The sequence below is a fragment of the Pteropus alecto genome, unplaced genomic scaffold (assembly GCF_000325575.1).
Source record: "Pteropus alecto unplaced genomic scaffold, ASM32557v1 scaffold251, whole genome shotgun sequence".
Lineage (NCBI taxonomy): Eukaryota > Metazoa > Chordata > Mammalia > Chiroptera > Pteropodidae > Pteropus > Pteropus alecto.
Window position 1 is genome coordinate 1902446 of NW_006431048.1, and position 11987 is coordinate 1914432.

General features: G+C 31.8%; 1 protein-coding gene across 1 annotated transcript in view; it reads left to right on the forward strand.

The window, feature by feature from the left end:
* The window catches only part of EAF2 (ELL associated factor 2), a 32758-nt gene that overhangs the window by 3645 nt on the left and 17126 nt on the right, over nucleotides 1–11987 (forward strand). The window contains exons 2-4 of the mRNA XM_006905591.3: nucleotides 3744–3838; nucleotides 9522–9658; nucleotides 11440–11585. Coding sequence (XP_006905653.2) covers nucleotides 3744–3838; nucleotides 9522–9658; nucleotides 11440–11585 — 378 coding nt within the window. The remainder of the gene's footprint in view (nucleotides 1–3743; nucleotides 3839–9521; nucleotides 9659–11439; nucleotides 11586–11987) is intronic.

Here is an 11987-nt window from a genome sequence, read left to right on the forward strand (position 1 = left end):
TGTATGTTCATATATGCATTTTTCTGTGGAGAGGATCTGTACCTGGTCTGTAATTTTCATCAAATTTCCATAGGAACTTATGACTATCCCTCATCTCCTAACACCATCCCCCCAACAAAAACACATATGCACAAAAGTTCAGAACTGTAAGTATAAGGCAAAGAGGCTATATAATATGAGCAGATAGAGTATGTGGCTTGAATTCCCTACTTCATCTTTTACTGGCTTCATTACAGAGGAGTTCCCAATTGGTAAAAATATAGATGAGAATATTCAATTCAAAAAATTTTTGTAAAGATCAATAGTGATTATTTATAAAGGAAAATAATCACTTTTTAAACACTAAAACAGAGGCTATAGATTAACAGCCTATTAGCTAAATTTGACTTTAGAGATGCTTTGTTTGACCTGCACGATTAACTATTTACAACTAACATGAATCAATTGTAAATACCTAAAATCAAAATCTTTTATACAAAAATCTGGGTTACCAGCTTCTTTTTAAAAAATCAGAAGGTCACCCGGCAACACTAAGCCCATATTCCTTTTGGCAGCAGTTGGCTAGAACCAAGTAGTGGTTGTCCTCTTGAGATTGGGCTTATTCATTCTCAGGGTCACTTGAGATTGGGCTTATTCATTCTCAGGGTCACTTATTCATTCTCAGGGTCACCCCTCTGGTCTGCTTCACTGCCTTGGGTTACCTGTCTGACTTCAGAGCATTACTCAGCTAGAGTTAAATAACAATCATACTTCCCAATGTTGTCCTTTGTGTCACTATGAGAAAAACATGGGAGATCAGAGGGCCATGGTTTTACTCTAGGATGTCATTTCTAATGTTTTACATATGTATCACAGAGAATTCTTTTGTCATATATTAAATAATGGGTGCCCTCTATAAGAAAAAAAAGTGTGCTAGTGAAAAGTAGAAAAGGAATATGGCAATATCTACCCTAAATAAATGATAGTCTTGAAGTAGAGATGAATCTGATCCTCAGGAAACAATTAGAAAAGAAGCCTTTTACACATAATTTGACTTTAATAAGTTTATACTTAAGTAGGTTTGGAGACGGTTCAGAGAAGTGTTAACAGTATGAAGCAGAATCAATTACAAAGGTCTCTTCCGTACCCATAATATTAAAGGCATTGTGCTAGGAGCCACAATTCTGGAGGAATTAAGGTACGAGGCATTGCGCTTTTAAAAATTACAGCCCAATAGGACATTTCTACAAAGAGTTAAATAATTTCAGGTAATGTATGTTAGGTTTTGATGAGTAGTATGGTAAATGCTATAGAGTGGATAAGAAATTGTGATTTTGGGATTCAAATTCTAAGCAAAAGCCAAGAGAAAAGCTGAAGAGCAAGGTTGAGATACTTTGATAGTTCAGCCTTTTGTTGATTGAAAAGTAGTTTGTCCTCTCCGAGAATGGAAGGATATGGCTCTGAAAGATAGTATGAAAGAAAACATAGTGATTAGATGTGAGTACTGAAGAAGATTGAGGAATATTTAGAGGAATACTTACACTGATGAGAACCCTGAAAGATAGTTAAAAATAGAAAGTTGACATTTTAACACCAGTTTGTCATTGTGGGCACTTACATAGCCCAGATGATAACTTATTTGTATTAAAATATTTTAAGTGGCAGTTACTTCATTTCTATTGTATACATCCTTATAAAATGACTTTGGTTCTTTAGAGTCACAAATGATATTTACTATTTAAAACTGAAGTTATTTTCTTTCCCCATTGATGTTGATATCAGTTAGACTGATGTCAGAGGTTGATGGCCAACCTCTCATCTTTTTATTCTAGCTGGATTTTGTGATTCCTTATTCTAGCTTTAGCAGATATTAATAGCATGATCTTGAGCAAGAGAATTAATTTCTTACACCCTCACTTCCCTTATCTGTAAGATAGGGATATTCACTACTTTCCAGGATTGTTGTGAAGCTTTAAGGTGAAAGTAATTAGGAAAAAAAATTTTTAATAAACTTTTAGCATGTAAGTTATAGCTGTTACTGTTATTTTGTTTTATGTCTTAGTTCATTCTCTTGGATTTTTCTGTCTTCTGCTTTATATTTTCTCTTTATTTCTGTGATACTCAAGGCTGAGTTTGGATTTTTTCCCTTTAATATCACTGTCTTTTCATCCATTGACATTAACACTTATTTCTCTAAGTCCAAAACCTCTTTCAAGGATCTAAATCTTAATTATCCTTTATCTTTTTCATTACCTTGCTACTACTAAAAACTTCCTCAATTTATTCTCAGTCTAATCTTTATCCTCAGTTGTACTACCTAAGGATACATTGTAAATCAAACTCTTGCATATTTTTCATATTGCTTGTTATTTTTAATCCGTTTTTTAATATCTAGGAATAAGCATCAGGATTTGAAGAGATGGTTATTGCATGTATTCAGTTTTGAATTAAAGTAGCCTGAAGAATAAACCGTATTATAAAGAATACTTTGTGTGAATTGGTTATATTTATATGTGTTTGAGGAACAGAGGAATGGATTTCATTTATTTTCTTAGAGTTGCTATGAGAATTAAATATGAAGTATTAAACAAGGTGCCTGGCATATAGTAAATTTTTCCATAAATGGTTGCTATTATAATTGTCATTGTGAAGCAAGGCTAGCCTTTGTTTATTGACAAAGTGATGATTTGATGAGCACTGGAAGATTCTCTTTTCCTAAGATCTGCCCATTGTGGTCCTTTAATATTCACTAATAAATATTTATTACTTTGGATTTAGACTTTTGCCTTTGGGGCTCCCCTGTTAATATTGAGGTAAATCTCTTGGGGTTTAGGGTAAATTGGGAGGGTCTCTCAGGGGCTGATAATGTTCTATTTCTTAATCTGGTTGCTAATTATAATTAGGATTATGATTTGTGTTCTATTTTGCATATGTGCTATATTTCAATATAGAGTCAACCTAGAAAAATAAATATAACCCAAGGAATTCTATATCAGAATTATTATCAGTCATTGATATATATTGATGTGAATTATTTTTAAGTGGGTTTCATTTCTTAGAGGTTTTTAAGTTTGTTTAGCATGTGAAATATCTCAGCACCCTAAATTCTTTCTAGGTGACATGTTTTAATGACGTCGTTTGAATTATGTGATTAAACTCAAAATGAAAACTATTTTAAGTTCTTCTGAAGTGGCAAATTTTGTTAAATTTACACATCCTTTAATGGTGTACATATCCATGAAAAACTCAAGCTGTTAAATAAATAAGATTGCTTTTTGTTAAGTTTCCCCATGACTATATATTTGCGATGTATTCATGCTATATATTTGCCATGTATTCATTCTGCTAGGACAGCACACAAGTGGTAGTAAGCACCCAAGGTGACTTGAAAAAATTTATGGGAGAAAAAGACTGAAAATCGAAAACATTCTACTGATATCAGTTTTTAACAATCATGAAAATACTGACATTATTTAGTTTTTAGCAGTGGAACATCTTAGTCTTGTTCATCTTGATTTAAACAGGATTCCAGGGAGCATGGTTTGAGGAATACTGTTTTAGAGTATAGCTATTTTTTCTTCTCAGAATATTATACTGGATTGTATTTTGTTTGTTTGTTTATAATATAAAGATTCTTCTAAACCATTTTAATCTCTGGTTGTCAAAAAATGATTTATCACTCTAAAACATGCTAATATTTTTGATATCCAGGTATGCAGGTGTCGTTGCATTTTATAAAAATCTGTATCTGTGTCTATTTTTAGATGACTTCAAACCTGCTTCTGTTGACACTTCTTGTGAAGGAGAGCTTGAGGTCGGCAAAGGTGAACAGGTGACAATAACTCTGCCAAATATAGAAGTGAGTATTTCTATATATTTAGACTAAAGGAATATTTTTGTAAGATTTCCACTAAATTTAAATGAAAATAATTGCGCAATCAATGTAGTGATAGTCAGTTAAAGTAATTAATAAACACAGCAAAGCAAAAAAATATTATTTTAGGTAAAACAGTCTTGGAATTCTTTAATCTATTTGAGAAGTTTCAAGAACTATCATATCAAATGGTTTGAAACAACTGAAAGCCTAAACAAGTATTTATTAAATTATTTTATGAGACAGATTTTATATTCCGAAATGGGAACAATAACATGCTCCTGCCTTCTACTCTAACTTGTAATAGCAGACAGACATGTAAACATCTAATGCTATAAGTTAGAGCATGTACAAAATTCTGTGCAAGCACATAAGTTGGAATCAAATACTCTGCCCGGTGGAATCTTGAAAGGCTTCCAAAGCAGATGCTATTTGAGCTGAGCCTTAAAGGACAAGTAGAATTCCATCAGATAGAAAGGGAGTAGAATAATCTAGGCAGAAGAAACAGTATGTGAAAGACTAATGGATATAGAACAAGACGTTTTTGGAAAAAATGATTTAATATAGTAAATTACAGATTAATGAAAAATGATTGATAGGAATAGAAACTGGAAAGGTCGGTTGGGATCAGATTGTGGAGAATCTTTTGTAGAAATTCGACTTTATGTCATAGGTATTGGAGAACCATTAAAGGTTTTTAAGCAGAGAGCTAACATGAATAGATTTGTGTTTTTGGAGTGATTTTATCAATAGTTTAGGGAATGGGTTTGAAAAGAAAGAGACTAAAGTCAGGGAAACCCTAACCAAAAGTTTTAAATTTTGTTCATTTTCTAAATTTCTAGATGTATCCAAGTAACATCAAATACTATTTACATAAATATACAAGTTCTTTGTTGTATGCTCTAAGTTTTCTCAGTCTTTGAGTTAGAAATTTCTTAGCATTCAACTTGTATTTTTTGTTTACACTAACTTGATCTATTTTCAGAGAAAACCTAGACTTTAATATATAAAGAAAACACTGGACTTCCTGAGATTTTTTTCTTTGCTTAATTTAATTTTTGTAATAGGAATGGTTTTGTGCTAGTTCCTCCACATTCTTTTGTGTATAAATTCATGAGATGGCTTGTCATGGTTATCATTCACCATGTATTTGGTTATAGTCTCAATTGAAATACCTCTTAAAGGAATGACAGCTATAGAAAAAAATGTTTAAGCCTTCAATTTTCTGAAACAGCGAGAAATCATTTGGGAAAAAGTAACTCCCTCCCCACCTAGTCCATCCAGAGATATGTCCAAAATATGCCTCAGTTTGTGTGTGTGTGTGTAAATGTGCATGAGAAAGAAAGAGGGGAAGAGACAAATGAACAGGCAGACCATATGTAGATGTACCTTTGAGTTATAAGTCCCGTGCTAGGTAGCTATTGGGAATACAGAGGTAAATTAGACGTGGTCAGTGTCCTAAAAAAGATACCATTTAATAAGGAAGACGGGAAATAATGGATTAAAATAGAGAAATGTAAGGTTTATCATAAAGATATATACAGATTATTATAGGAGTACAAAAGAGAGGTAACTCAGCCAGGGGAGGGAGAGGAGACATCAGGATACCCTGTTTAAAAATGAGTTGAAGTTGTATAGGTGAAAGAAAGAGAACACATTTTAAGTAGAGAAAAGAAAAAGACATAGGCTAAAACAAAGCAACGAGAGTCTTATATTTGAAGAACTACAAATAAGCCACTATTGCTAGGTCAGAGGGGGTGCATATGGGGGCACAGTAGGAGCTGAAAAGGTATTTAGGGATCAGATAATAAAGAACCTAATGTGTGATGCAAAAGTATTTGAACTCTATCCTGTAATTCTTTTAGACAACTAGAATTGTTAAATTTACCACCTGTCAAGAACAAATTTTTTTCTGCTGGGCATAGAGTCCTTAAACAACTATGAATAAGAATAGAAATTAAAATCTCAAATAAACTTTGGATTTTCCCTCTTTATTAAAGAGGGAAAGTTTATGTTTCCCTCTTTATTATGAGGGAAAGTAGGAAGTTTATGTTTCTTCAGAGTTCTTAATTTTGTGGGTAGTTTGTAGAAATGTAATGATGATTAGTTTGAGGCATTTAGATTTTCCTGTTTTTCTTTATGAACTTGCTTTCATCATTCTGGTAAAAATTCCTAGAAGCTTGGAGTCATCCCATAAATTAGAACTTTATTATACTATACTATTAAGAAGGTTCTGACAGTTCTTCGATAGAGTATATTTTCTAATTCTCATTCTTCTAGGGTTTTTTTGGTAGTACCAATTAGAAGAACAAAATAAAAATAAAGACGGTTAGGCTGGTTAATTTTGGGCATTACAAATCTGTCTTCTTTACAAACAGTTCTCTATGGTCGACTGATATAAAATTTCAGAATGATGAATTTAGAAAGGAAAAGACTTATTTGACTGTTAAAATTTGTCATTGGTACAGTCCAAGTTTGGCATAATTTTATTGCTGACTCTATCTTATGGAATACTTTGTGAGCCTGGATGAAGTAGTTCACCAGAAACTTCCAATGAAGGAAATGCATCTCTAGTGGTTGCTTATGACTTTAGCCCTCAAACCCTGGACTTGTGAGAGTTGCATATGTCTAGAGGGCTACTACGCCACTCTAGATGACTGTCTTGGGCAAAGTCCGTTCCAGGATGAACCTAGTTTGATTCCTTTCATTAAGTTTACTTAGCTCACATGGGAAAATAACCCACAACACTCTGGGGGCTTCAACCTATTTTAGTATCAGAGTTCTAGTTTAACATCTTGTTACAGTTATATTTTTAAATGAATTATATCTTTTATCATTATATAATAAACACTTCATCCTATTTTTGTGATTTTAAGCTTAAATAACATCTTATCTAATATTAATATTGCTAACTCTGCTTTCTGTTTCCATGTTCATGGAATCTTAGCATCTCTTTCTTTTATTTAGCTCACGTTTTTAATTACATCTTTTGTTAACAAAATATTCTGTTTAATTTTTAAACCCAGTTTGACACATCTATTTTTATTAGGAAAATTCCATCCACATTTAGTTCAAAGTTGACATACTTGATTTTTATTTCTATAATTTTATAGTAGGTTTATTAGTTATTTTAATTCATTTTTCTCTTTTCTTTTTTATTAGTTTTATCAGGCATCTCTTCTTTCAATTATTTTTTCCCCTCATGTTACTTTGAGACTACTATTATACTTTTCCATTCCATTATTGTTTCCTTTTCTTTCCTGGTGTTCATAATCAGGCATTATCAGATTTGCCTATCAGCAGATGAGAAACAAAACTAGGAGTAAAGAGGAAGATAACAGTAATCTAGGTAAGATGATGATAGTGTTCTGAAGTTGGATAATAGCAGTAAACATGGAGATAGGATGTATTCAATAATTATTTAGAGGCAAGGATAGTTCATATGCTTAGAATTTCCTGGTACTTTAACGCTTTAATATCCCTTTCTTGGGGTATGGAATAAAGTACTGGGAAGAAATTAAAGTTTAAAATAAGAATGGTGCTCAATTTAATGAGGAAAAAAAGTTTAATTTTAAAATACTTGTTCAAAGTGTAAAAGGCAGGTGTAGAGATTATGGAAGTATTAAAAGTCTATATTGTTCATATTCAACATTCATTGAGTATCTGTGAAGGACTTGGTAGTTTAGGTGCTAGAAGCAATAAAAAAAATTATGATACAGCCCTTAGTCTTCGGTAACCCAAGAATACAATAATCTATTGTATTCTAAGTAATAATACAAATATCTTTAAGGAGAATATATTGCACAAATCTCTCATCAACTATAATTTGGAGTTCTTAGGTTGCTGTTTTGAAGTTTCTTACTCACTTGTTTTCAGCCAGGACATCTGAAAAATATACTTACCAGCCAAGTTGGCCCAGTTTGTTTTATCATAATCCTGCTCCTTGCTCTCTACCTTACCGGGGCTTCAAATAAGTGCTCCACATCTCACTCTTCTATGGCCACTCCAGACATGTCCTCGTCTATGTGCTGTACATGCTTGATTTCCTGTAGATCACTTTAGTCTTAGAGGCAAGGTGGAAAACCAGTTCCTTTCTTTTGGTTTCATCATTTTCTCTCCCTACCTCTCAAGTCTCTAGGATTTACCTTCCATTTATGGTATCCTTAGTCACCAAATTTATCTCATATTCCTGCTTGTGGTCATGTGTTAAATCTCTAATGTTTGATAATGTTTTAAATATGATATACCCTTTAGTCTTATAAGTCACCCTTTTCTAACCTGATCTAATATAACTATCGTATTTGACAAAATTATCATAATCAGTATACTTTTATTATAATGCATTTTTATAAAGTTCAAAAACAAGTAAATATAACACTTTATTATTTAAGGATACATATATATGGGATAAAGTTAGAGAATTATAAACATAAAGTCCTTCAGGATTGAGGGAGGCTGATGAAAGATGGAGGAGGAGCATGTAGGTAGATGTAGGTTATAAGTAATGATGTAGGTTTCTTTAACATTTTATTATGGAAAATAGAATAGCATAATGAACCCCCATGTACTCTCACTGAACTTCAAAATTATCAATATTTTCCTAAGCTTTTTTATATATTCTTCTATCGCTTTTTTTCCTAACATATTTTAAAGCAATCCCGGATATTATGCCATTTCATAAAGGTTTATGTGAGCATCTCTAACTGACAAGGATTTTTTTTTTTTTACCTAAGTATCATGCTATTATCACACACAGCAGAATTAATTATAATACCTGGCCCATACTCACATTTTCATGGTGGTCTCAAAATGTCTTTTTATTGTTTATCCCTAAGGAATCCAAATAATATTCCTTTAGTATTTTGATATTGTTCCTTAAGTCTCTTTTATTCTGTAAAAGTCCCTTCCTCTTTTTATGCCATTAGTTGGTTAGAAAAACCAAGTTATTTGTCCTAGAGAATATACCCACTGAAATTCTGGGTTTCAAATTGATTCTGCCTGGTATTATTTAACTTGTTTCTCTATTATTCTTATTTCCTGTAAAGTGGTAGTTAATATCTAAAGGCTTGATGATAGATTCTTTGTGGGGTTTTTCGTTTTTTTGTTTTTGGCAAGAATACTTTATAAATAATGATGCACATTTTTATATAATATCATGAAGCATATAATGTAAGGTTGTCTCACTTTTAATTTGCTAAAATTAATCTATGCGTTTAGTGTAACAGATCCTATTCCTTGATACATTCATTTTCCTTAAACTGCATAGGGAAGTACCTCTTTGAGAAAGTGCCATATTTAAAAAACTATATTTATGAAAGAAGGAGAGGAAGGGTAGGAAATATGATTCAGGGCTTCTGTTCCGTTATCTGTAAAATATATTGGTTGTATTAGAATTAAATCTCAATTGCCCATTGAAGACCAATGAAACAAATCTTTACTGACTCAAGGCAAGTACTTCCTCTGTTCCCTTTCCTCAATGATAGCAGCTTTAATATCTCAGCCTTTCTTCATCTCTGTCCATTTTACTACACTTCTTGTTTTCAAAGTGGCAAATTTAGGTAATTAGGTGACTTGAAGTATAACATAGATTGAGAAACAGATCTCAAAGTCTTTCACAACTGAATTTCTATCACAAATTTTAAATAATGATAATTAACTTCTTAAACAGGGATCAACTCCACCAGTAACTGTTTTCAAAGGTTCAAAGAAACCTTACTTAAAAGAATGCATTTTGATTATTAACCATGATACTGGAGAATGTCGACTAGAAAAACTCAGCAGCAACATCACTGTAAAAAAAACAAGGTATGTGGTTAACAAAATAAATTATTTTATTAGCATATAAAATGCTAAGGAAATGTCTGTGAAAAAAGTTATTGAATTAAATCACATTATTTATAAGGGTTATTTCTGTGTGTACAAAAATGTTTGAATCTTTTTCTTAGTTTAAATTTGGTGGAGAGCCTGAGCCAAAAGCTTGTACCATTTCTCCCTATGATATATAAAAGCTTGTTTTGTTTCTAAATGTTTTCTGTATGTTTAGATATACCTTATTCTGTTGTAGATGCTTACATAGAACTGGATTGAAAGGAGCCATTTTATACTCTTCAAAATAATTTCATCTTTATTTGTATAAGTTATTGAGCACCTCGAATCTGTAAGGCACTAGGAAAAGGAAAGTTTTCTATACAAGTACTAACCTCAAAACTCGTGCATTTTAATTGGATTAACATGTAATTCTATTAGAAAAGTCAATAAGAGAATAAAGCCATCTCAGATCCTTTTTTGGAAACAGATGGGTGTATGAATTACCATATAATGAAGGGACTTGCTCTAAAAACCATACAAATAATATAGACAAAAATTGCTCTAAGAAATTAAAGAAAGGGAGGGGTTATGGTTGATTGGAACATTCAGGGAGCCCTTATTGGTGTAACTTGAAAAAAGTTAAGATTTAGAGCTTTTTTTCCCCCCAAAAAAATATTTGATAATAAAAATTACCTTCAATCCTTGTTAAATAGATAAGTTCCCAAAACTAACTTCAGATTAGGAAAGAGCCTGGGAAACTATTTTTTATTATCTCCTCCCCCAGGTGATTTTTATTAGTAACAAAGTTTGGGAAAAACCAATTTAATGGATTGGAGATATAAGTAAGGTTTGAAGGCAGGAATGTATCAGATTTATTTGGGGCCAATGAAAAAGACCTCTTTGAATAGGCCAGAGATTGTCTCTGTGCCTGTATATAATAAGTATTGGAAAGTGAGGAGTGAGATTGATAGTGGATTAGATAGAGGTAAGATCATAAAGGTAGATTGAAGCTAATGCTTTCAACATTAACTAAAAATTAGGACATTGTCTTATTGATGGTAGTTACATATTAAATTTTTAAACTAGGAATTCTTTTAATTTAAAATATTTTTGTTTTGAAACATTAATCTACCAAGCAAACTGAGTAAAATGAAACAATGTGGGAAACAGAAAAATACATAAATCACAGTTTTTGAGAGTAGGAATGAAGAGAGAAGTGAGGTGCTAAATACTTTGTGAAGGAAGAACTGATAGGATTTGATGATTGGAAATCATCAAAAGATGATTTTGAGAGGCAGAAGTCAAGCAAATTGTTATATACTCTTCTTAAAAGTATTGAAAAGGAAGTCAATGAACCTGCTTTAGTAACATATCTTAAAGTTATGAATGAAAAATGTGGAAATGACTTAATTTTAACAGAAATAATAACTTTAGAATTTAGAAAATACATTGTACCTATTATATACTTAGGTATATTTCATTTTCTTTTAGGCATTCATGTATCTTATCTCTTCAATATTGAGTAGTAGTTTTGTTTTTATTCATACTTATATCTCTCATAGGTCATAAAGTATGACTTATGTGTATGCCATATGTATATAGCAGGGCACAATAAATATTTGTTAAATAACGAATTAAATTAATATTTTAATTCTTGAATATCACTTTAAAGATGTCTAGGGAAAAGAGTAAGTGGTCAATTTTCATAACTTTGTAAGTTGAAATTGTTGTTACAATGCCATCATACCTGTTTTGACCTCTGATATTCTTATTCGCAGAGTTGAAGGAAACAGTAAATTTCAGTCTCGTGTAGAGCAACAGCAACAACAAGCACGGAATTTAACTAGGACTCCCAGTCTTGTAAAACATTCTCCATCTGAAGACAAGATGTCCCCAAGCTCTCCGATGGATGATATTGAAAGAGGTAAATCTAAGTATATATGATTTCCTTTAAAAGAAGTTATTAAGAATAAGTAAAAATTTTCATCTTAGTTAACAAATAAACTAACTATAAAATTTTATTGAGAGCATAATATTTTTATTATGGGATTTTTGTGGGGAAGAGTATAGTTTATGATTTAGGGTATTATGTAATTATATATCTGTATAAGAGCATTTGTATCTTTTTTTTTATTATTCAGGAGAAAAAATGGCTGTTTAGATGTGTGTAACTGGAATTTTCTTCTTTTTAACAGTTGTGATGATTCAAATTCAGTTCTTCACAGCATCTTCCTGTCGAAGTTCTTTATGTATAGCCAGACTATAGATGTCTAAGATGTCACCAAACCAGTAGTGAAGTGAGGAGATGTAGTAAGCGGAAGCAGCA